This window comes from Nycticebus coucang, chromosome 6, assembly GCF_027406575.1.
Source record: "Nycticebus coucang isolate mNycCou1 chromosome 6, mNycCou1.pri, whole genome shotgun sequence".
Classification (NCBI taxonomy): domain Eukaryota; kingdom Metazoa; phylum Chordata; class Mammalia; order Primates; family Lorisidae; genus Nycticebus; species Nycticebus coucang.
The window spans coordinates 15,779,597-15,805,606 of NC_069785.1; the positions used below are offsets into that span (position 1 = coordinate 15,779,597).

Genomic DNA, 26,010 nt, shown 5'->3' on the forward strand with positions numbered 1-26,010 from the left:
AAATCAACCTTGGTCAATCGGTCAACTGCTTACTTTTTTTACCTAAGTGGTGGCTTGTACTCCTGTTTCTTGATTTTGACAATGAGGGTGAGAACACAATTTAGACATAAACGACATGATTTCATATATAGGAAATTTTAGTGCTGGAAAAATTAAGATTATGGTGGCAAAATACTGTTCGAAATTATACTATTTAGTTTTCTTAAAGGCTTAGGTGGAACTTTTATGTTTGATTTCCGTGATGAATGGAATAAACTGATCTTAGATTATAACCAACATGTAAAAAAAGACCCTACCATTATTACAATTATGGAGCATGATCTTAAATTCCTGCGAAAGGGTATGAAGAGTTGAGAGGTTATTGTTAACTATTTGAGAAAATCAATACATTAACTTTGGAGAAACAATACATTTAATTGGGGGGAAAAATCTGTTTCACAAATTATCAAGAAAAGAACGACAGGCTAAGCACATGCTTAAGCCAGAGTGTAGCATATGCATTTGCACCTCTCTAAGAGTTGTCTCACAGCTGACATAGATCCTCAGGGACACATTTTTCTATTCTATTTCTATTCCGTTGTTTAGTTGTATTTTGTGGTTCAAGTATACCTTGAAGTTTTTTGTTTACCCTACTCCCCTTATCCCTTGCACCCCACTCCCAGTAAACTTCTTGGTGGCCAAAATGGCCCTAAATCTTTTTGGCTATCTGGGGTTAATCCAATATAGATTGAGATTTCTCAATATATCAAAAATTTACGGTCTGAAAATTGATTATTCGCTCTTTTTACAACTTTGCAGACTGCAGAACATATACAGGAAATGGATGTTTTAGATAAAGCCAATAGAAATTCTTGTTAATTTTTAACCTTTACAGCTAATTAACACGGAGATGGTAGCGGGATATCCTTATGCCTGATCACCCCTGCCTGCGATTTCCTACAGGAAGAACCGTCCTCAGATCTGGGCAAGTGCAGTTCACCCGCGGCCTGGGAGTGGAGCTCGGCAACCATAGAGCTGGCGGAATGCCGGGGTAGAGGGGACCGGAAGTTGTTTCTTCGCCCCCAGCCCAGGGCCCGCTCAGGTCTCCGCCGGCTGCGTTGGGTTCCCGAGGCTGTCTTACTCCGTGGTTCGGCCCTGAGGCTTGGTGGCCCGGGGGGTGGACTCTGCCCGCGACCAGACTCACTTCAGTACTTGCCTTTGGGAAGCCGTGTGAATTCCTTGGTCTCCTAGCAACAAGGGACTGGGCCGTGGCCTCCGGGAGCCGCGGCGTCGGCCGGAACCCCCGGGCCTGGCCCAAGCGGTAGCCAAAACCCGGAGCTCGGAAGAATAAGCAGGCAATGGCGGACGAGGCGTTATTTTTGCTTCTCCATAACGAGATGGTGTCTGGAGTGTACAAGTCCGCGGAGCAGGGGGAGGTGGTGAGTCCTGCCCTTGAGGTTCCTTTGTCGTGATATGCCTTGTTTCCCCTCAGTTCTGTCCTTCAATCCCTGTCCCAGCGCTGCCCAGCGCCCCCCAAGGTGTAGCCGAACTGCAGCCACCTCCAGGTGTCCTAAACCCGAGGACCTCTCGGCTGACTCCTTTGATTCTTCACCTTTCATCCTTTTCTCTTTCTTGTCTTCTGTTTGAGTCCTTGTTGACCGTTCCCTTATTTTTGTCCTGCACACCTCAGATTGTCTTACTTCTAGTGTTGTCTCTACCAGGATTCACGGCAGAGTTAATTGCAGGGCGGATGTTGGCCCCTGCTTAATTGTGCTGGCACCCCAGCACGTCTGAGCCGTCCACGGGACAGACCTGTCCCAGCCGGAGATTCTCGTCCCTCCTTACCCATACCTAATCCTCAGTACACCTCCACACAACTCGAGGACTAAGCCTGAGGAGGTTTGAGGTCAAAGCAAAGTTTGCAAGAGTTAGGATGAGGGCACACAATTCAGAAAATATTTAATGTCTGTTATGTCAGAGCTAGTTCTAGGTGCTGGGGTGTAGTAGTGCAGAAACAATGGCCCCATTCTGGTGGAGGTTACTTCTGGTATGTGAGTGTCCTCATTCATTCATTCATGGATTATTTTTTTTTTTGTAGAGACGGAGTTTCACTTCGTCGCCCTCAGTAGAGTGCCGTGGTGTCACACAGCTCACAGCAACCTCCAACTCCTGGGCTTAGGCGATTCTCCTGCCTCAGCCTCCCGAGTAGCTGGGACTACAGGCGCCCGCCACCATTCATGGATTCTTTTTTTTGTAGAGACAGTCTCACTTTATTGCCCTCTGCAGAGTGCCGTGGCGTCACACAGCTCACAGCAACCTCCAACTCCTGGGCTTAGGCGATTCTCTTGCCTCAGTCTCCCGAATAGCTAGGAGTACAGGTGCCCGCCACAACGCCCGGCTATTTTTTTTGTTGTTGTTGTTGCAGTTTGGCCGGGGCAGGGTTGGAGCCCGCCACCCTTGTTGTTTGGGGCCGGCGCCCTACCCACTGAGTGACAGGCCGCCCACACTCACTGATTCTTTAAGAAAACATTTATTAAGCTTGTATCGTGGGCCTGACACTGTGCTGGGGAAATGGAGATTTAATGAATAGTTAAGATTAAGTACTGGAACCAGGTGCGGCGGCTCATGCCTGTAATTCTAGCCCTCAGGTAGGCCAAAGTGGCAGGATCCCTTGAGCTCAGGAGTTCGAGACTAGCCTGAGCAAGAATGAGACCGCAGCTATACTAAAACATAGAAAACTTAGCCAGGCGTTGTAGCAGGTGCCTGTAGTCCAGCTACTTGAGAGGTTAAGGAAGGAGGATCACTTGAACCCAGGAGTTTGTGGTTGCTGTGAGCTAGGCTGAACCCAAGCACTCCAGAGTGGGCAACAGAATGTGTCCAAAAAAAAAAAAAAAGTGTTGCTCGTTAGGTATAGAATCATGGAGTTGTAATGGATTCTAGAAATGGGATATTCCTTTCTTTTTTTTTTTTTTGAGAGTTTCACTTTGTTGCACTTGGTTGAGTGCTGTGGCGTCTTAGCTCACAGCAACCTCAAACTCCTGGGCTCAAGCGATCCTCCTGCCTCAGCCTCCGGGGTAGCTGGGATTACAGACACCGCAACACGCCTATTTTTTAGAGATGAGGTCTTGCTCCTGCTCAGGCTGGTCTTGAACCCGTGAGCTCAGGCAGTCCACCACCTTGGCCTCCCAGAAAGAAATGGGATATTCCAAAGTCATACTGAAGTCAGGAGCCTTTTCTGTAATGTTATTGATAAAGAAGGGTGAGGAGTGGGGGGTGGGAAAGGCATCCTAGGCAAAGGTAAAGGCATAGTAGTATGAAAGTGGTGGATTTAAATATGCTTAATTATTATTAATTGTGACTAGATTGAATGGATGAAAAGAGAATTGAGAGCTGAAGTAGGAAAGGGCCTTGTATAATTAAAGAATTTTGATTTTTTTTTTTTCTTTTTTGAGACAGAGTCTCAAGCTGTCACCGTGGGTAAAGTGCCGTGGCGTCACAGCTCACAGCAACCTCAAACTCTTGGGCTTAAGCGATTCTCTTTCCTCAGCCTCCCAAGCAGCTGGGGACACGGGCCTGCTGCAGTACCCGGCTATTTTTTGTTGTTGTTACAGTTGTCATTGCTATCTTAGTTGGCCCAGGCTGGGTTTGAACCCGCCAGCCTCTGTGTATGTGGCTGGTGCCCTACCCACTGAGCTACAGGTGCCACCCAAGAATTTTGATCTTTTGAAGGGAGGAGTTTTAAGGAAGGGAATGATCAGCTCAGCAGCTACGGGGGCCAGTCACATGCACCATAGCTGGTGGGTTCAAATCTAGCCGGGGCCTGCCAAACAGGCAACGATAGTTCTATCCAAAAAATAGCAGGGCGTTGTGGTGGGCACCTGTATTTCCAGCTACTTGGGAGGCTGATGCAAGAGAACCGCTTAAGCCCAAGAGTTTGAGGTTGCTGTGAGCTGTGATGCCAGGGCATTCTACCCAGGGTGACTTAGTGAGACTCTGTCTCGAAGAAAAAAGGAAGGAAGGAAGGGAATGATGTGGCCCATTCGCATTTTATAAAGACAGAGCAGTGTGTGGGATAAAGAGGGAAGATCCTAGTAGTAAGAAGATCTGTTATTGCCACAGTCACTGCGGGAGATGAAGAAGATTTAAACTAAAACAAGGATAGTGAGAAGAAGAGAGAGCATATTTGAGAGATGGAATCTATATGCCTTGGTTAAGAATAAGAATGTGAGTTGAAAATTATCCCCAGGCTTTTCGCTTGAGCAACTGGTTTAGGTGGTGCTATTATTAATAAGAAAAGGGAATAAAGGCTTGAGGTTCATTGCTCAGTGGTTACGGTTCCAGCCACATAACACCCGGGCTGGTGGGTTGGAGCCTGGCCCGGGCCTGCTAAACAAGGACAACTACAATAAAAAAAGAAACTTAAAAAAAAAAAATTTAAGAACAGGGAATGAAAAAGCCATAAGGGGCTTGGCGCCTGTGGCTCAAGCGGCTAAGGTGCCGGCCACATACCCCTGAGCTGGCGGGTTCGAATCCAGCCTGGGCCTGCCAACAACAATGATGGCTGAAACCAAAAAAATAGCCGGGCGTTGTGGCTAGCGCCCATAGACCCAGCTACTTGGGAGGTGGAGGCAGGAGAATCGCTTGAGCCCAGGAGTTGGAGGTTGCTGTGAGCTGTGACGCTCTGGCACTCTGCCCAGCGTGACAGCTTGAGGCTCTGTCTCAAAAAAAAAAAAAGAAAGCCATAAGGAGGTGAAGATAATGAATTATCTTGAGGCAGGTTGAACTTTGTTGAACTTTAAAAAAAAAATATAGGGCAGCGCCTATGGCTCAGTCGGTAAGGCGCCGGCCCCATATACCGAGGGTGGCGGGTTCAAACTCGGCCCCAGCCAAACTGCAACCAAAAAATAGCCGGGTGTTGTGGTGGGCGCCTGTAGTCCCAGCTACTCGGGAGGCTGAGGCAAGAGAATCGCTGAAGCCCAGGAGTTGGAGGTTGCTGTGAGCTGCGTGATGCCACGGCACTCTACCGAGGGCCATAAAGTGAGACTCTGTCTCTACAAAAAAAAAAAAATATATATATATATATATTTAATATACATATATATTTTGAGATTGAGATTTGAGATAATATTTGAGAAAATAGGGCGGTGCCTGTGGCTCAAAGGAGTAGGGCGCCAGCCCCATATGCTGGAGGTGGTGGGTTCAAACCTGGTCCTGGCCAAAAACTGCAAAAAAAAAAAATTGAAAAAAATATATATTTTATGAGGTAATATTTGAGAAAAAAATATATATATTATTTGAGATAATATTTGAGAAAAATATGTAATGAGGTAATATTTGAGAAAAATATTTTATTTGAGGTTATATATATATATATATATATTTTTTTTTTTGAGCTTGAGTTTCACTATGTAGCTTTCGCAGAGTGCCGTGGCGTCTCACAGTAACCTCAAACTCTTTGGGGCTTAAGCGATTTTCTTATCTCAGCCTCCCAAGTAGCTGGGACTATAGGTGCCCAGCACAATGCACGGCTTTTTTGTTGTTGTTGTTGCAGCTGTTTAGCTGACCCTGGCCGGGTTCGAACCTGCACCCTCGGTGTATGTGGCTGGCGCCATAACCACTGTGGTATGGGCACCCATCCTAAAAAAAAAATTTTGTTTTATTTATTTAATTATTATTTTTCTTTCTTTTCTTTTTTTTTTTTGAGACAGAGTCTCACTTTCTCACCCTTGCTAGAGTGCTGTGGCGTCATAGCTCACAGTAACCTCCAACTCTTGGGCTCAAGCAATTCTCTTGCCTCAGACTCCCAAGTAGCTGGGACTATAGGTGCTCACCATAATGCCTGGCTATTTTTTTTTTGCAGTTTTTGGCTGGGGCTGGGCTTGAACCTGCCACCTCTGGCATATGGGGCTGGCGCCCTACTCCTTTGAGCCACAGGTGCTACCCAACCTGGCTATTTTTTTAGAGACCAGGTTTAGTTCTTGCTCAGGCTGGTCTGGAATCTGTGAGCTCAGGGCAAGCCACACACCTCAGCCTCCCAGAGTGCTAGGATTATAGTTGTGAGTCACTTTGCCCCGCCTGGTCTTGAACTCCTGAGTTCAAGGGATCCACTTGCATCGGCCTCCAGGATTGCTAAGTTTATAGGTGTGAGCCATGGTGCCTGGCAGAATCAGTGCTTTACAAACTATGCTTGAAGAGGAATTAAACACTGCAAATTGCGTAATTGGGCATTTCTCAATGGAGAATGAATTTTAAAAAGGTTTCCGGATAAATTGTTCTCAAGTTTAATTTTTGTTAAAAATCTGGTGCCTCATACTGAGTACTCATAGGTGTCAAAGTAAATGAACAAGTAGCAAAATCAGAAGATACTTAGTGGGCTTAGTTCAAAAGCTCATTGGATTACAGGATTTGAGAGTGGCTACATATAAGCATAATTCCTGCTAATAAATGTGTTTCTGGGTAATTCTGCAGAGAGCAGATTGTTCCTTAAAGAGCATTGTAATTTACAGGTAATCATTTGATGTGAGCATGTTTGAGAACAAGTGTGAAGAATAACCACAAATCGCAAAGAGAGTGATAAGTACAGTAATAGATGTATGTGCAGAGTTTGGTGACACCAGAGGACCTAAAGGAGTGTCAGGGAAGGCTTCTAGGAAGATGTGGGACTTGAGCTGAATTTAAAGGATGTGAAGTCTAGGAAAGAGCATGTGCAGAGCATTAGAGGCAGAATGGACAATGTAAAACAGAATTCTGGAGTTGGCTGCAGAGATTTCGAGTGATAGAAGGGAAGGATGCTTGTGGATATATGGATGTTAGTGGATCTGGTTAACTAGCTGGCGGTCATTTAAGGAAGGGACATATCCTTAAGGAAGGGACATATCATAATGCTGCCTAAGGATTTTGGACTTTATTTTGAGGAAAAGAAAGTGGGTGCTAAAATATCCAGTAGAGAAATAACATGATTTCTTTTATAAGAAATTCTATTACCAGTAAAGTGTAAGTGACTCAAAGACAAAACTAGAGTCTTGGTGCCTGTAGCTCAAGTGGCTAAGGCGCCAGCCACATACACCTGAGCTGGCAGGTTTGTATCTAGCCTGGGCCTGCCAAACAATAATGACAGCTGCAACCAAAAAATAGCCTGGCGTTGTGGCGGGCACCTGTAGTCCCAGCTACTTGGGAGATGAGGCAGGAGAATTTCTTGAGCCCAGGAGTTGGAGGTTGCTGTGAGCTGTGATACTATGGCACTCTACCCAGGGTGACAGCTTGAGGCTCTGTCTCAAAAAAAAAAAAAAGACAAAACTGGGCGGCGCCTGTGGCTCAGTCGGTAAGGTGCTGGCCCCATATACCGAGGGTGGCGGGTTCAAACCCGGCCCTGGCTGAACTGCAACCAAAAAATAGCTGGGCGTTGTGGCGGGCGCCTGTAGTCCCAGCTACTTGGGAGGCTGAGGCAGGAGAATCACTTAAGCCCAGGAGTTGGAGGTTGCTGTGAGCTCTGTGACGCCACGGCACTCTACCCAGGGCCATAAAGTGAGACTCTGTCTCTACAAAAAAAAAAAAAAAAAAAAAAAAAAGACAAAACTAAAAATAAGACCACTTGGAAGGCTGTAACTAAAACCAGTAGAGAAATGACAAGCTTAACTTAAGTAGTAAGGATTGAGAAAGAATATGGATTTTGAAAAGCATAAAAAGGGTGGCACCTGTGGCTCAAGGAGTAGGGCACCAGCCCCATATACTGGAGGTGGCGGGTTCAAACCTGGCCCTGGCAAAAAAAAAAAAAAAAAAAGCATAAAAGATAGGATTCATAGCACTATAGTGTATGTGGAGGGGTTGGGAGCAAAAGGTTGAAGAAAATGGAATTTTTCTGGTTGAGGTAACTAAGTGGATGGGGGCCATTAATGAAGTTATGGAATTTTGGAGGCAGAGGAGGCTGAGGATATTAAGATAATGAATATTTACCCTCAATGAATCCCCAACAATAAAGAAAAGAAAAAAAAAAGATAATGAATAGTATTTTGAATATGCCAAGTTTGAGGGTTCTGTCAGACCTGTAGATGGCTATGTCCAATAAAGTTAAAAGTCTGGGCTAGTTTTAGTAGTCACAGCACCGTAAGTTGAGTGCATGGTTCTTTAGAAGAAGATGCCGCAAATAATGAGGCCTAGGGTTTACTTCTCCGTGGGAGACAAATAGGCTTCAGAATATACAAAAATCCCTACTTTCTTGGAGCTGTATTCTAGCAGAGATTGGGCATATGGGCAATATAAAATGGTGAAATGGGTCAAGTGTGGAGGCTGATGTCTATAATCATAGCACTTTAGTAGTTCAAGGTGGGAGGATGGCTTGGGTCAGAAGTTCAAGACCAGCCTGAACAAGAATGAGACCCGTCTCTACTGATGATAGAAAAAATTAGCTGAGCATGGTGGTGTGGTGGTGCGTGTCTGTATTCCCAGCTACTTGGAAGGCTGAGGCAGGAGGATTGCTTGAATCTAGGAGTTAGAGGTTGCAATGAACTATAATGACTCCACTGCACTCTAGCCAGGGTGACAGAGACCCTGTCTGAAAAAAAAGAAAGAAAGAAAGAAAATAGTAAAATATATAGTTAAATAGGGAAAGAAGTTCTGTGGAGACAAATTAAGCATGAAAGAGGGATAGAGCATCAGAATCTCTTTTAAGAGGCTTGTTAAAACAGATTGTTGGTCCCACACCCAGAATTTCTGATGAGTAAATTGTGAGTGGAACTAAAGAATTTTCAGCAAGTTTCCATGTGATGCTGATTTTGCTGGTCTGGAGACAACACTTTTAGAATTATTAGGATAGAAGGCAGCTGAAGGGGATGACACACTTTTAAAGAAGTTGGTAAAATGGGCCTTATAGAGATGACACCAGAGCAGACTTGACGTATGGGAGCTGGTCATGTGAATATCTGAAGGAAGAGCTGCTGATGCACAAACCCCAAGATCGGAGCATGCCTGGCATTGTTTAGGGGACAAAAAAGAAACCAGTGCAGCTGGAACAGAGTGAGTCCAAAGAAGAGTAGAAGATTGAAGCTGGAGAAGGATGGGATCTGTGCTATATAGAGCAATCCATAGGTCATATATAGGGTTTGGAAGTGTTCAACATAGAGGTAGTATTTAAAGCCTTAAGATTAGAATGGGTGCCCTGGCTCACTGGTGTAACTCTAGCACTTGGGATGTTGACCGGGGGAAGATTCCTTGAGGCCAGGAGTTTGAGACCAGCTTGGCCAGGAGTAGAGACCCTGTCTCTACAAAGAATAAAAAAATTAGCTAAGCACAGTTGGGCACACCTGTAGTCCTAGCTACTTGGGAGGGTGAGCCAGGAGAATCACTTGTACTGAAGAACTTGAGATTTCTGTGAGCTGTGATCATGCCACTGCACTCTAGCCTGGGGGACAGAGAGAGATCCTCTTTCAAAAAAAAAAAAAAAAAATTAGATGAGCTTGTCAAAGGAAGAGCAAAGCAATCACATGATTACAGGTGTTGGATGGTCATCAACTAAGACACACAAAGATCAGGGAAACCTGGATGACTCTTAAGATACATTTTGAAGGGCGGCGCCTGTGGCTCAAGGAGTAGGGCGCCGGTCCCATATGCCGGAGGTGGCGGATTCAAACCCAGCTCCGGCCAAAAACCACAAAAAAAAAAAAAAGATACATTTTGAAGCAAGGAACAATAGAACTTAGTGACTGCACGAATGGAATGACTGAGGAGAAATAAGTCAAAGGTGATACCAGAATTTATAACCTATGAGGTCTGACAGTTAAGGTAATGAAGTCATCATAGAAAAAGTGCTATGCGGGCGGCACTTGTGGCTCAAGGAGTAGGGCGCCGGTCCCATATGCCGGAGGTGGCAGGTTCAAACCCAGCCCCAGCCAAAAAAAATAAAAAAAAAAGAAAAAGTGCTATGCTGGGGGCGGCGCCTGTGGCTCAACAGAGTAGGATGCCAGCTCTATATGTTGGAGGTGGCGTGTTCAAACCCAGCCCCCGCCAAAAACTGAAAAAAAAAAAAGTGCTACGCTGTGCGCGGTAGCTCAGGCTGTAATCCTAGCACTATGGGAGACTGAGGTGGATGGATAACTTGAGATTGAGTTCGAGACCGTCCTGAGCAAGGGCGAGACCCTGTCTCTAAGGATAGCTGACCATTGTGGTCACCTGTAGTTCTAGCTACTCAGGAGGCTGAGACAAGAGGATCACTTAAGCCCAAGAGTTTGAGGTTGCTGTGATGCCACAGCACTCTACCTAAGGTGACAAAGTGAGACTCTGTCTCAAAAAGAAAAAGCAAGAGAAAAAGTGCTACATACCTCATTGCTGACTATCACTACAGGCACCTTCAAAATACTCCCCTTGGTACACTATGCACTGACACCATTGCCTAGTCTACCCTTTAAAGCAATTTTTGACTCTTTTTCTAGAATAGCCATCAAAGTTCTTGTTGTATTACCTTTAATGTCCTGAATGTCAAAATGTCTTCCTTTATTTAGGTTAAGAAAAAAGTAATTGGAGTAAAGAAAAAAGCTTTGGGGGCCAGATCAGTGAGTAGGGAATATGTTCCAATACAGTTATTTGTTTACTGGCTAAAAACTCCCTCAAAGACAGTCCACTGTGAGCTGGTGCATTGTTGTGACACAAGAACCAGGAGGTGTTGGCCAAGATTTTCAGTTAAGAGTTTCCTATTTCTCTACTGATGTTTTCTTGCTCTGCTATGCTTCTCGCAGTGAGCTGATGATTTTGATGCACAATTTGATGAATTTTTGCAATATTTTTGTCAGTTCTGTTCATTTACTGGCTGCCCTGACCTCTTTTTATCAGTGACGCCTTTTTCCCCCAAGACAACATTTCATCCATTTGTATACTGCTACCTTTTTCATGGCATTATCCTAACATAAAGTTGGACTAACATGTCCCTGATTTCACTTCCACTCTTGCCAAGTTTAACAAGAAGCTTAGGAATGTTTGTTGCTCTAATTTAAGCTCTGACATTCTTAAAATGGCACACAGAAACACGCAACAAGATTAATGAATGCCACTCAGCAAGACACCACCACATGTCCACATGAATACAATGGTGAGACACTGATTGATATTCCAAAGTTATGAAACCTTACCAAGTTGATTGTACAATGCTGCTAACATAAGCCCATGGTGGCAAATTTGTGAATTTAATTATTAGACTTTATAAGAGAGAAAAATGGTTGAAAATAGGAAAAAAGAGGAGATGAAGAGTAATTACGAAGGGGCTTTGGTGTAATAAGCAACATTGCTGTATAGAAAATGATTAATACTAAGAAAATTCAAGGATATCTTATAATTCACTTTTTCTTAAAATGTTTCAGTGAAGGGCGGCACCTGTGGCTCAGTGAGTAGGGCACCAGCCCCATATGCCGAGGGCGGCGGGTTCAAACTCAGCCCCGGCCAAACTGCAACAAAAAAATAGCTGGGTGTTGTGGCAGGTGCCTGTAGTCCCAGCTGCTCGGGAGGCTGAGGCAAGAGAATTGTGTAAGCCCAAGAGTTAGAGGTTGCTGTGAGCCGTGTGACACCATGGCACTCTACCGAGGGCGGTACAGTGAGACTCTGTCTCTACCAAAAAAAAAAAAAAAATGTTTCAGTGAAAACATTAATATCTACATTGATATTTTTAGCCAGTATTTTAAAACTACTTTTGAATACTAATATCTTGGTGTTCTGAAAGTATTCAAAAACTATTATTTTATTTAAACAGGAAAATGGACGATGTATTACTAAGCTGGAAAACATGGGGTTTCGAGTGGGACAAGGATTGATAGAAAGGTGAGCAGTACGGATTTGAAAATTTTCTTCCAGGTAGGTTATGAACAAAGATAATCCATTTGAAAAAATTGCATAAAACTTGAGATCCAAATTTTGATTCTTTGCTTTAATTCACAGATTAAAATTCTTTTTAAGGGGCAGTGCCTGTGGCTCAAGGAGTAGGGTGCCGGCCCCATCTATCGGGGGCAGGTTCAAGCCCCGCCCCAGCCAAAACTGCAAAAATAAATAAATAAATAAAAATTCTTTTTAGGTCCAATGCTATTTTAACTCAGTTACTCAAATTTTATGTTTTAATATTTGAAGAAAATACATATTTTAGATTTTTTTTCCTGAAAATGTTGGCATATTGAAAAAACTATCTGAAACTTTTTTGCATTTTCTACTTTAGGTCTGATAGGTTCTTTTACCTGAATAAAAATTTGTTTAAGTGCAAAGGGATGGAAATGCCTGAGGGTCTATGTTTATGTGTGTATCTTTCAATTTATAGAACCAGGTTTTTTTAGCAGAACTGTAGCTTACAAAAGATGAATTCTTTTAATATCTATGTAGTTCAACTCTGATTGTGTGTTATATAACTATAATGATAATGCTCGGCTCTCTTTGTTTTTTAATGTGCTAGAATGAATTGTACCTGAAAGTTTGGCTATATTGTTGGACTGATTACTATTAGACTAATTTTAGGACCCATAATTATATAACAAAGTGGAATCTACTTTGCTTGGTGCCTATCACTTTATGACTGTCAGTAAAATTCAGTGCTGTTCTGGAATTTGGAAATCAGTTAATAATTTACCTTTCTTGCTTTCTTTGGAGGAAAACTACTGTGTCACTTCTAGTTGATCTTTTTAGGTTTACAAAAGATACTGCAAGATTCAAGGATGAGTTAGATATCATGAAGTTCATTTGTAAAGATTTTTGGACTACAGTATTCAAGAAACAAATCGATAATCTAAGGACAAATCATCAGGTATTTAGATAAATTAAGGCCTATTTTTTTAAGTCCTTTAAATTATGAAGGTTCTATTTTAGTGATTTACTATTTAATATTTAAAACTTAAATTAATTTCTGGTCAACTTTGGAATGTTTTATTTATGTTATTAATAAGTCATTAGGTTTTTTCTCTGTTAGGATAAAGTGAATAAAGACAAGGGGATAGTTATCAGTGATGATAGCTGTTCTTTTTCCCCAATTATATGAGTTATGTTAAAGTTTAAAAAGTAGTAAATGTTGGGAGGCGCCTGTGGCTCAAGGAGTAGGGCGCCGGTCCCATATGCCAGAGGTGGCAGGTTCAAACCTAGCCCCAGCCAAAAAAAAAAAAAAAGTAAAAAGTAGTAAATGTTAGAATGATATAGGATTCAAAATTTGATTCTTTAGTTGTTACTATTTACGGTGTTAATATGTGGAACAACAAATATATTTATGTCTTTAGAGTAATTGCTGAGGTCTAATTTATAGAGCATATTTTATGGGTAAGTAATTCTTGCATTATTGATTTTTTTTTTTTTTTTTTTGAGACAGTCTCATTGTGTCACCCTCATTAGGGTGTTATGGTGTCACAGCTCACAGCAACCTCAAACTCTTGGGCTTAAGGGATTCTCTTGCCTCAGCCTCCCTACTAGCTGGGACTACAGGCACCCGCCACAACGCCCGGCTATTTTTTGGGGCAGCAGGCCCTGGGCCAGTATTGAACCCGTCAGCCTCAGTGTACGTGGTGCTGCTGTAACCACTGTGTATGGGCACCGAGCCTTTGCTTTTTTTTTTTTTTTTTTGAGACAGAGTCTCAAGCTGTTGCCCTGGGTAGAGTGCTGTGGCGTCAGAGCTCACAGCAACCTCCAACACCTCTGGCATATGGTACCAGCACCCTACCCCTTTGAGCCATAGGTGCTGCCCCAGTTTTTCTATTTGTAATAGAGATGGGGTCTCGCTTTTGCTCAGGCTGGTCTGGAACTCATGAGCTCAAGCTATCCACCTGCTTCAGCCTCCCAGAGTGCTAGGATTACAGGCTTGAACCACCATACCCGGCCAGTATTATTATTATTATTATTATTATTATTTTATTTTATTTTTTTTTTGCAGTTTTTGGCTGGGGCTGGGTTTGAACCTGCCACCTCCAGCATATGAGGCTGGCGACCTACCCCTTTGAGCCACAGGCACTGCCTTCAGCATTATTGATTATTGATGTCATATTTTCTGATCTTTTTTTTTTTTTTTAGACAGTGTCTCATTTTGTCTTTCTGCATAGAGTGCTCTGGCTCACAGAACTTCAAACTCTTGGGCTTAAGCGATTCTCCTGCCTCAGCTTCCCAATTAGCTGGATTGCAGCTGTGTACCACCATATCCTGCTTGTTTTTCTATTTCTTTATGGCGGCTGAGTCTCTCTACATTGCTCAAATTAGTGTTGAATTCCTGGCCTCAAGCAGTCCTCCCACCTTGGCCTTCCAAAATATTAGCTATAGGCATGAGCTGCCTTTCCTGCCCAGGTATTTTGTTTAAGTATATTGAAATAATATTTCTGACACTACCAATAGAATTAATTTTCTCATATAACAATACCAACTTAAGCTTGGAATTACTTGAAATGCTAATTGGAAAAAGTAACTCTGATTATTGATTTTGTGGACATGATTTGATTATGTATAACATCTAATTTTACACGAGCATATATTAATGATTTCTTTGCCATACACTGTATTCTAAGGATAGAGACTGTGTTTTATGTATCTTTGTATCTTCATTGTAAAAATCAGTTAATGGCTGGGTGCCATGGCTCTTCAGGTCTTTAATTCCAGCATTTTGGGAAGCCAAAGTGGGAAGACTGCTTCAGGCAGGAGTTTTCAGCCTGGGCAACACAGTAAATCTTTGTCTCTACAAAAAAAAAAAAGCCAGGTATGGTGGCATGCACCTGTATCCCACCTACAAGGGAGGCTAAAGTGAGAAGATTTCGTAAGCTCCGGTGTGGGAAGGTATAGTGAGCTTTCAGTCTGGGTGACAGTGAAACTCTGTCTCTTAAAAAAAAATTGAGTAAATATTAATGTTATGTAGTACTGAACTCACAACTCTAAAGCTTGAACACTGCAAACTTCCTTTTAAAGAAAATTTGACCAGTGGAAAGGTGAATTTTAATAACTTTCAAATTGTTTTGTATCAATAAGATAATCTTAAGATCTATAAACTACATTGCCTTTTGATATTTTTTCTGTTTTTGAAACAGGGCATCTATGTACTTCAAGACAATAAATTTCGTCTGCTTACTCAGATGTCTGCAGGAAAACAGTATTTAGAACATGCATCTAAGGTATTTAATGGAATAGAAGGTTGGGATTTCCTGTTAAGAATAGAACTACAGGCTCCGCGCCTATAGCTCAAGCAGCTAAGGTGCCAGCCACATACACCAGAGCTGGCGGGTTTGAATCCAGCCCAGGCCTGCTAAACAACAATGACAACTACAACCAAAAAATAGCTGGGCATTGTGGCCTATAGTCCCAGCCACTTGGGAGGCTGAGGCAAGAGAATCGCTTAAACCCAGAAGTTGGAGGTTGCTGTAAGCTGTGATGCCACGGTCTCTACCCAGGGCAATAGCTTGGGACTCTGTCTCAAAAAAAAAAAAAAAAAAAGAATAGAAGTATGGGGGGAAAGTACAATGCTAATCAACACAGACTCTTGAATTAAAAATATGTTTTAGGTGGCGCCCGTAGCTCATTGGGTAGGGTGCTAGCCACATGCACCGAGGCTGGCGGGTTTAAACCTGTCCTGGGCCAGCTAAAACAGTGACAACTGCAACAACAAAAAAATAGCTGGGTGTTATGGTGGGTACCTGTAGTCCCAACTACCTGGGAGACAGAGGCAAGAGAATCGCTTAAGCCCAAGAATTTCTGGTTGCTGTGAGCTGTGGCGTCACAACACTCCTACCAAGGATGACAGCTCGAGACTCTGTCTCCAAAAAAAAATAAGAAAAAGCTGCTGTAAGCTGTGACGCTATGGCACTCTACTAAGGACAACATAGTGAGACTCTGTCTCCAAAAAAAAAAAAAAATGTTTTAAAGTTGTTCTTTTTTTGTTTAAAAAGTTGTTTATGAAATAGGGTCCAGATGCTCATGTTACAATAACTTACTTTATTTATTTATTTATTTTTTATTGTTTTTTTTTTTTTGTTTGTTTGTTTGTTTTTGGCTGGGGCTGGGTTTGAACCCACCACCTCTGGCACATGGGACTGGCGCCCTACTCCTTGAGCCACAGGCACCGCCCACAATAACTTACTTTAAACTGTAAACTTAGTAGGCTTCTAGTGATCAATTAAACACTAGAACTAGGCTAGGCGACTTGGCAAACACCTATAATCCTAGCACTCTGGGAAGCCGAGGCAGGTGGATTGCTTGAGTTCAGGGGTTTGACACCAGCCTGAGCAAAAGCAAGACCCTATCTCTATTAAAAATAGAAAAACTGAGGCAAGAGGATTGCTTGAGCCTTATAAGAGTTGGAGGTTGCTGTAAGCTATGATGCTGTGGCACTCTACCCAGGGCCATAGCTTGAGTCTCTGTTTCCAGAAAAGAAAATTAAAAAAAAAAAAACAAAAAAACAACATTACAACTAAATCCATTGAACTGTAGATTTATGGTAGATCTAGAATTAAGATAGATATGCCAGTACTCCAAAACTGACATTAACTATACAAAATTACTCACTTGGAGTTTTATTTCTAATTTTGTTTACCAGATAAAAATATTTTTAATGGCTTGGCAGCCGTAGCACAGTGGTTACGGCACTGGCCACATACACCCAAGCTGGCAGGTTCGAACCCAGCCCAGGCCAGCTAAACAACAATGACAGCTGCAGCAGAAGACTAGCTAGGTGTTGTGGCAGGCTCCTGTAGTCCCAGCTACTTGGGAGGCTGAGGCAAGAGAATCACTTGAGCCCAAGAGTTTGAGGTGAGCTGTGACTCCACGGCACTCTACTCAGGGTGACATAGTGAGACTTCGTCTCAATTAAAAAAAAAAAAAAATATATATATATATATATATATATGATTAATATTGGTTTCCAGGAATACAATTTGTTTTGTTTTTGAGACAGTCTTTCTTTGTTACCCTTGGTAGAGTGCTGTGGCATCATAGCTCATAACAACCTCAAACTCTTGAGCTCAAGCGATCCCCTTGCCTCAGTTTTTTATTTTTAGTAGAGACAAGGTCTCACTCTTGCTCAGGCTGGTCTGGAACTCATGAGCTCAAGTGATCCACTCGCCTCAGCTTTCCAGGTGCTAGGATTATAAGCATGAGCCTCTGTGCCTGGCAGAATACATGTTTTGTGTTAAGTATGTCTGTGTTTATTAAAATATCTGGACAAAATAATATATAAATTATATGGGCAAGTATAAGCTGCTGTTTATCTGTAAAAGTTAGCCCAGACCTAAATTACCTGAGAGGAAGGCAGTACAGGTATAGTGGAACCCTATAGTGGGACCAGTGAAGCCGAGATTTTAAGCGAAACTCTACAATTTATAGATTTGTGTGTGACAATAAGTTATGAAACCTCTTTGGACCTTAGTTTCTTCATTATTAAAAAGGGTATAACCATACCTGAATTATAAGATTGTCTTGTTACTGGTCTCAAGCTCCTGGCTTCAAGTGATCCTCCCGTCTGGAGTTGCAGGAATGAGCCACTGTACCTAGCCCTGATTTTTAACTATTTTGAGGTTATAGACACCTTTGAGAATTGGAACACCTTTTCCCTTAAATATGCACATATTCCTGGGGGTCACAAATTCCCAGATTAAGAACTCTGGAGATTGGGGCGGCGCCTGTGGCTCAGTAGGGCGCCGGCCCCATATACCGAGGGTGGCGGGTTCAAACCCGGCCCCGGCTAAACTGCAACCAAAAAATAGCTGGGCGTTGTGGCGGGCGCCTGTAGTCCCAGCTACTCGGGAGGCTGAGGCAAGAGAATCGCTTAAGCCCAGGAGTTGGAGGTTGCTGTGAGCTGTGTGTGGCCACGGCACTCTACCGAGGGCAATAAAGTGAAACTCTGTCTCTACAAAAAAAAAAAAAAAGAACTCTGGAGATGGCTCAGCACCTGTAGCTCAGTGGTTAGGGCGCTGGCCACATACGCCGGGGCTGGCAGGTTCAAACCCGGCCCAGGTCTGCTAAAAACAACAATGACAACTACAACAAAAATAGCCAGGCACTGGGCGGCGCCTGTGGCTCAGTCGGTAAGGCGCCAGCCCCATATACCGAGGGTGGCGGGTTCAAACCCAGCCCTGGCCAAACTGCAACCAAAAAAAAAAAATAGCCGGGCGTTGTGGCGGGCACCTGTAGTCCCAGCTACTCGGGAGGCTGAGGCAAGAGAATCACTTAAGCCCAGGAGTTGAAGGTTGCTGTGAACTGTGTGAGGCCACGGCACTCTACCGAGGGCCATAAAGTGAGACTCTGTCTCTACAAAAAAAAAAAAAAAAAAAATAGCCAGGCATTATGGCAGGCGCCTGTATTCCCAGCTATTTGGGAGGCTCAGGCAAGAGAATCACTTCAGCCCAAGAGTTTGAGGTTACTGTGAGCTGTGATGCTCCTGCACTTTAGCGAGGGCGACATAATGAAACTGTCTCAACATAAAAAAAAAAAAAAAGAACTCCTGAGATACTCTCTAAGGCAGTGGTTGTCAACCTTCCTAATGCTGCGAACCTTTAATATAGTCCAAAGGGGTTGCGACCCACAGGTTGAGAACCGCTGCTCTAGGGTCTCTTGTAGCTTGAACTTTCATAATTCAAATGTAATTATTACTACTTCTTGCTACCCACTTATATACATTAATTTAAAAATAAAAATATTTTATATTTATAGATAGGATGTAGTGTTATTAAACATCGTACAATACGGAAATTTAGATAATAAAAAATTCCTTGTATTATTTGTTATTTATTTATTTATTTAGAGACAGAATTTCACTCTGTTGCCCTGGGTTCAGGATGTGGCTTCAGCCTGGCTCACAGCAACCTCAAATCAAACTCTTAGGCTTAAGTGATCCTCTTGCCTTACTCTCTCAAATAGCTGGGACCATTGGTGTTTGCCACAACACTCAGCTACTTTTTCTATTTTTAGTAGAGACAGGATCTTGCTCTTGCTCAGGCTGGTCTTGAACTTCTGAGCTCAGGCAATCTACCTGTCTCGGCCTCCCACAGTGCTAGCATTACAGGTGTGAACCACTGTGCCCAGCCTTAAATCCCTATTTTTATCATTACTTTTGCTGCTGTAGTGCAATAATCCTGTTCTCTTTCTTTGTTTTTTTTTTTTTTGAGACAGAGCCTCAAGCTGTTGCCCTGGATAGAGTGCTGTAGCATCGTAGCTCATAGCAACCTCAACCTCTTGGGCTCAAGCGAGTCTCCTGTCTCCGCCTCCCAAGTAGCTGGGACTACAGGCGCCTGCCACAACACCCGGCTATTTTTTGGTTGCAGCTGTCGTTGTTTGGCAGGCCCGGGCTGGATTCGAACCCGCCAGCTCAGGTGTATGTGGCTGGTGCCTTAGCCACTTGAGCCACAGGCGCCGAGCCCTCTTTCTTTGTTTTTATATGACAGGGTTTCTCAACATCTATACTATTGATATTTGAACTGGGATTATAATTCTTTGTTGTGGCAGGATATAAGTCTTGAATAAGTCGAGCTTCTTTGTTGGAGATAGTAGAAAGATAGTAGAAATCAATTCTGGTTGAATGGAATATTGCAGGTTAGTTTACAGGATTGATAGGCTCAGAAAACAGGCAAGAAGCAGGAAATGTTCAAGCAGCCAGTAAGAGAGTCACAGTCACTCCATAGGGAGAGTCTAGTTAGAATCCTATGGGCAGCATGGACAGTCGACACAAACTACCGTTGTTGTATCCAGAACTAATTCTAATCTGTTTCCAGTTTCTTTTTGTTATTCACTCTACATTCAGAGTCCTGGACCAAAATACTTAAATTGGCTGCGCTACTAGACACATCTTGATGATCTCATGACAAAAAGAATTAAATTGACTGAGATTAAGACTTACATGTGTCTATGCTTTAGTTGCCAAGGAGCTGAGAAACCTTTCAACAAATATATTTTTTCTTTCTTTCTTTCTTTTTTTTTGAGACAAGAGTCACTTTGTAGCCCTTAGTAGAGTGCAATGGCATCACAGCTGACAGCAACCTCAAACTCATGGGCTGAAGCATTTCTCTTGCCTCAGTCTCCCGAGTAGCTGGGGCTATAGGCGCCCAACATGATGCCTGGCTGTTTATAGAGACAAGGTCTTGCTCTGGCTCAGGCTGGTCTCAAACTGTGAGCTCAGGCAGTCCACCCGCTTTGGCCTCCCGAGGTGCTAGGATTACAGGCTGAGCCACTGCATCCAGCCTACCAAATATATTTTTCATTAATTTGAATAGTTCTTTCATGACTTTTTTTTTTTTTAATTTTAATTTAATTTAATTTTTTTTTTTTTTTTTGAGACAGTCTTTTTTTTTTTTTTTTTTGTAGAGACAGAGTTTCCCTTTATGGCCCTTGGTAGAGTGCCATGGCATCACACAGCTCACAGCAACCTTCAACTCCTGGGCTTAAGCGATTCTCCTGCCTCAGCCTCCCTAGTAGCTGGGACTACAGGCGCCTGCCACAAAACCTGGCTATTTTTTTGTTGCAGTTCGGCCGGGGCCGGGTTTGAACCTGCCACCCTCAGTATATGGGGCCTGCGCCTTACCAACTGAGCCACAGGTGCCGCCAGAGACAGTCTTAACTATGTCGCCCTCGGTATGAGTTGTGGCATCACGGCTCACAGCAACCTCAAACTCCTGGGCTTAAGCGATTCTCTTGCCTCAGCCTCCCAAGTACTTGGGACCATAGGCAACCGCCACGGTGCCTACCACAACGCCAGGATATTTTTTGTTGCAGCTGTTGTTTGGCTAGCCTGGGCCAGGTTTGAACCTGCCATCCTCAGTGGCTGGTGCTGTAACCACTGTGGTACAGACTCCAAACTCCATGACTTTTTTAAGCAGCAGTGACTTATTGATTTCATGACTTAACTAAATGTCTTATTTTTCAATATCTGTATATTTTAGTGAATTCTTACTATATTTTACAAATTTTTCCCTTTTAGTATTTAGCATTTACATGTGGCTTAATCAGAGGTGGCTTATCAAACTTGGGGATAAAAAGTATTGTAACAGCTGAAGTATCTTCAATGCCTGCCTGTAAGTTGAATTCACATTTCTTACAAATGTTTTTAGTAATTTTTCCCATTTGTTGTTTTTTTTAACTTGCAGGAAATTAAAAATGCTGAAATTGTTTCATTTTACTTTGTCAGTTTAAAATTTGATGTAGTAATATGTATAGGCAGCATACTGTATTCCTATTCAATAATTTTTGACTTAATAATGGAAAATGGTTTAGGAAAATCTGCTAAATCCAAATTTGGTCCTTTTGTAATTCTTACCCATGATTGGGTTTTCATGAGCATATGTGAGACTTGCCTCCCTTGATGTCAGCATATTACCTGATTGAGGTGGAACACAGAAAGGAAAGCAATCCAAATGTATAAGACAATTTAAGGGATGATTCTGAAATTTTAAAAGGAAGTTTTCTACAGTGTTCTTTTAAAATAACAAATCTCCCTAGAGCATTGAAATGTTATTTTTAAAAAAACTGTTCAGATTATTTCTATTATATATAGCTAAGTAAAGCCAACTGGTCTTTTAACACACTAAACTCCCCCCTAAAGATCTTTTCACCAGAGCTATCAATCCAGAAAGAGATTGATTTAAGCTCCATTGTATTTCCTTTTCGTCCACTGGTATCGGTATTGGTAATCAAGTACTGTACCCAGAGGGTGGGAATTATAAAGAGAGACAGAGGCACCTGATGACCAAACTAAAAGTCATCCCTTAAGAATGGAATTGACTGGGTGGTGCCCGTTGCTCAGTGGTTAAGGTGCCGGCCACATACACCAAGGCAGGCAGGTTCGAGCCCAGCCCAGGCCTGCTAAACAATAACAACTACAACAAAAGGTAGCTGGGCGTTGTGGCAGGCACCTGTAGTCCCAGCTACTCAGGAGGCTGAGGCAAGAGGATCGCTTAAACCCGAGAGTTAGAGGTTGCTGTGAGCTGTGACGCCATGGCACTCTACCGAGGGCAACAAAGTAAGACTCTGTCTCAAAAAAAAAAAAAAAAAAAAAAAAAAGGAATTGACTTTCTTGAATATTGTGTAGAGTATGAAAGGTTGTTTGACATAGTGAGTTTTTTGATTATAGCTATTTCCTAAATGGGACAGAAAAGTGATGTCTAGGCTTCTTTTCCTGTGTCCAAAATCAAAGAATGATGTTTATTTTTTCTTCGTAGGCAAATTTCAGGTGATGATACAGAAGCTGTAGAACATACTGAAATGCAAGGCTTCAACAGTTGAAAAAGAGAATTATTCATGTATAAAGTATTTCAAGTAACAATGGTTTAATTACAATGTTAGACATTTGTATTCGAGTAAGAGTGTATTTTATCTATTCAACTCAGACCAACTCAAAGCAGATAAAGGAACATTGTACCATGATAAACACTTTATAGAAACTATTTAAAATGAGGTGGAACACAGAATTCATATTGATTTCAAATAACCAGACACCAAGATGTAAGACCTTTATTTTAAACATTTTTACTTGCCTATACTGCTATGTATTTAACCACAGATGGAGAAGCAAATCTCAGGGTTTGCTGAATTAGCATGAGGAAGAAAAATATGCACCGACAGAATCATTCGTGTTAAGAATGAACAAATTTTGATAAAGTTTGAATTTGTTTTAGTTATTTAAAAAAGCAAACAATGCAGTAAGTTAAGGTTAATTTTTATTTTATTGCTTATAATTTATTTCTATTGAGAATTTTATGCCTGTTTAAAGATTTCATATATACATATGCGTATACATGTGTAAATACATATATGATTGCCTAAATGGCTTGAAAACTTAATTTTACTTTAATAGATTTGAGTCCTTAAAATTACATTAATGTAATTAAAATGAAATACATATTAGTTTAAATGTGAATTTAGTGACTTCAAAGCCAAAGAATAGTAGATATGTTGGGAAGGAATTTTTATGCTTGTTGCTGTTATGGTCTTGATTTTCAACTTCTGCCTCCATATGTGCAAGTTCTCGTGTAAGTTCTAATATCTTTATCTTTATTCTCTTACTTAACTCTTTCACAGGGGTGGGGGGTAAATAATTGGATCAGTCACATCTACATTCATCAGACTGTCACTTTCTCAGTGGTTTGAGATCAGTGCTTATCTTAGTATGTGGCTCATTACAAAAGTATGGAGATACACAAAACTCAAGAAACATAAAATCCTAGTGGACAGAAACAAACGAAGCCCTCCCTGTAACACTGATCAGCCAAGTAAGTTGAATCATAAACGTTGTCTGTGTTTCTGGGGAGTGAAGTAATGGACCATAACACAGTTTGTCTCAAAACTTTCATCATGACCCATGAATCTCTGTCTTACCACCTCTTCCACTTTATCTTACTAATACTTAAATTAGCTGGCATGAGCAGGTATCTCCAATTCAGCTTTTGTAAGAACTTTGGATATTGGAATATCACTACTTTATTGAAATGGTACTTCCTTTCCCAATTCATTCTTCTTCTTCTTCTTTTTTTTTTTTTTAAAGAGACAGAGTTTTCATTTTGTCACCCTTGCTAGAGGAGGAGCTCACAGTAACTTCCAGCTTTTGGGCTTAGGCGATTCTCTTGCCTCAGTCTCTCGAGTAGCTGGGACTATAGGCGTCCACCACAACGCCAGCTATTTTTTTTTTTTGCAGTTTGTCTGGGGCCTGGTTCGAACCCATCACTCTCAGTATATGGGGCCAGTGCCCTGCTCACTGACCCATAGGCGCTGCCCCATTATTATTATTTTAAATATATTTCTTTGATAAGCAACTTCTGCAGAAGGGGGTAATTGACACATCAAAAAATGGGTTCTCTGTCATAAAAATGGCAGATCAAGAAAATTGACTTCTGGGGTGGTGTCTATGGGTCAGTGGGTAGGGTGCTGGCCCCATACAGCGAGGATGGTGGGTTCAAACCCGGCCCTGGCCGAACGGCAACAAAAAATAGTCAGGCTTTGTCGCGGGCACCTGTAGTCCCAGATACTTCGGAGGCTGAGGCAAGAGAATCACCTAAGCCCAAGAGCTGGAGGTTGCTGTGAGCTGTGATGCCATGGCACTCTACTGAGGGCTACAAAGTGAGACTCTGTCTCTAAAAGAAAAGAAAAAAGGAAATTGACTTCTTATAATAAAATAAACCAAAAAATTATAATTAAAAACTAAAGTAAAAACTATAAAAATTAACTTTCAGACATAAAGGAAAACACGGGTTAGAGGCATGCCATTTTCCTTTATGGAAAGGTGCGGTATTACAAAAACATCTGTTTAACTCAGATTAATTTATTATGGTACAGTCATGTGCCACATAACAGCGTTTCAGTCAGCAGTGGACTACATATATGATGGTGGTCCCATAAGATTATAATACCAGATTTTTACTGTACCTTTTCAATATTTAGTTATATTTAGATACACAAATACTAGTTTATAGTTGCCTACAACATTCAGTCCAGTAACATGCTGTACAGGTTTATAGCTTAGAAGCAATATATAGCTAGGTATGTAGCCTAGATATGTAGTAAGGTGAACCATCTAGGTTGAAGTACCCTTGATGATGTTTGCACAATGACAAAACAGCCTAGCTACGTGACATATAGCCTAGGTATGTAGTAAGCTGAACCATCTAGGTTGAAGTACCCTTGATGATGTTCGCACAATGACAAAATTGCCTAATGACTCATTTCTCAGAACATAGCCCCTTCATTAATTGATGCATGATTGTAATCCTAATTCTCAGGTAATTTGGAATTTTTTTTTCAAATATTTAGGAAAGAATCTACCAAATATAAAAATTTAATGAAAAGCATATCAATTAAAAGTCATAATGACCCAGAAATAGCTAATGACACAGAAGTAGAGCAAAATAGAAATCTTCAAGATAAACAAAATAGGTACAGCACATAGGAATTGAGTGTGGGTTAGACACTCTCATTTGCCTGACCATCAGCCATGTTTCTCTCCCTTCCTTGCTAATTATTATTGTTTTAGTCTTAACTATGTATGGCTGCTTTGTGCTATTGAATAGTGTTTCCTTGTCCCAGAAGGTGAAATCCTGCTTTCTGGCTAATGAGACAAACAGGGAGTATGGAGAACTTTTGGGATTTTTTTTTTTGAGACAGTCTTATTCTTTTGCCCTGGGTAGTGTGCTATGGCATCATAGCTCCCAGCAATCTCAAACTCTTAGGCTCAGGCGATTCCCTTGCCTCAGCCTCCCTAGTAGCTGGGACTATAGGTGCCTGCCACAAGGCCGGCCGTTTTTGTTTGTTTGCTTAGCAGGCCTGGGCCACGTTCGAACCCACCAACCCCGGTGCATGTGGCTGGCACCCTAACCCTGAGCTACAGGTTCCCAGCTTTATTGATCTTCTTGCCTCAGTCTCCTGAGCAGCTGGGGCTACAAGTGCTCTCCACAATGCCTGCCTATTTTTAGAGGTGGGGTCATGCTCTTGCTCAGGGTGGTCTTGAACTGCTGAGTTCAAGAAATCTACCCACCTCAGCCTTTTAGAGTGCTAAGATTATAGGTATGAGCCACTGTGCCAGGCCATTTTTGTTGTTCTTAAAAATTGATACAAGATAGGTATTTTCCCTCTTCCCGTTGCTTCTCAGTGAAGATAGGTGATGATGATGTTTGGAGCTCATCTGGAGCAAGCAGCCTTTTCATGACCTTGAAAGGACAAGCGTGGGATGAAAGCATCACACTGAGGACTGCAGGATGCAGAGAGACAGCATCTGAACTGTGCTTCCAAATTAACCACCTCTGCAACTACTTTATCTTTGGACTTTTTGTTATTTGAGATATTAAATTACTTAACGTTGTACAGGTAGCTTTTGGTTGTATGTTTTGTTATTTGTAGCCAAAAAGAAATTTATTAGTAGAAACAAAGGGAGAGTTAGGTTTTTAAAAAATTAATGTGGGGGGCGGCGCCTGTGGCTCAGTCGGTAGGGCGCCGGCCCCATATGCCGAGGGTGTCGGGTTCAAACCCAGCCCCGGCCAAACTGCAACAAAAAATAAAAATAGCCGGGCGTTGTGGCGGGCGCCTGTAGTCCCAGCTACTCGGGAGGCTGAGGCAAGAGAATCGCTTAAGCCCAGGAGTTGG

The 26,010-nt window shown here is 42.2% G+C and overlaps 1 protein-coding gene and 1 pseudogene across 1 annotated transcript; both read left to right on the forward strand.

The window, feature by feature from the left end:
* Positions 1-1,049: 1,049 nt before the first annotated feature.
* Positions 1,050-25,729, forward strand: TRAPPC6B (trafficking protein particle complex subunit 6B). The gene is made up of 6 exons (XM_053593413.1): positions 1,050-1,418; positions 11,711-11,778; positions 12,628-12,745; positions 14,991-15,074; positions 20,864-20,957; positions 22,101-25,729. The coding sequence occupies exons 1-6, from the start codon at positions 1,338-1,340 to the stop codon at positions 22,130-22,132; spliced, it is 477 nt and encodes a 158-aa protein (XP_053449388.1). The 5' UTR covers positions 1,050-1,337; the 3' UTR covers positions 22,133-25,729.
* On the forward strand, positions 21,181-21,269 carry LOC128589552 (uncharacterized; annotated as a pseudogene).
* Positions 25,730-26,010: the final 281 nt, after the last annotated feature.

Excerpts from the sequence above, each read along its gene's own strand:
- TRAPPC6B (XM_053593413.1), top strand. The coding sequence starts at position 1,338 with ATGGCGGACGAGGCGTTATTTTTGCTTCTCCATAACGAGATGGTGTCT. Across the intron at positions 12,746-14,990 it reads ATCTAAGGACAAATCATCAG|GGCATCTATGTACTTCAAGA; the intron begins GTATTTAGATAA and ends TTTTTGAAACAG. Across the intron at positions 20,958-22,100 it reads AGTATCTTCAATGCCTGCCT|GCAAATTTCAGGTGATGATA; the intron begins GTAAGTTGAATT and ends TTTTCTTCGTAG.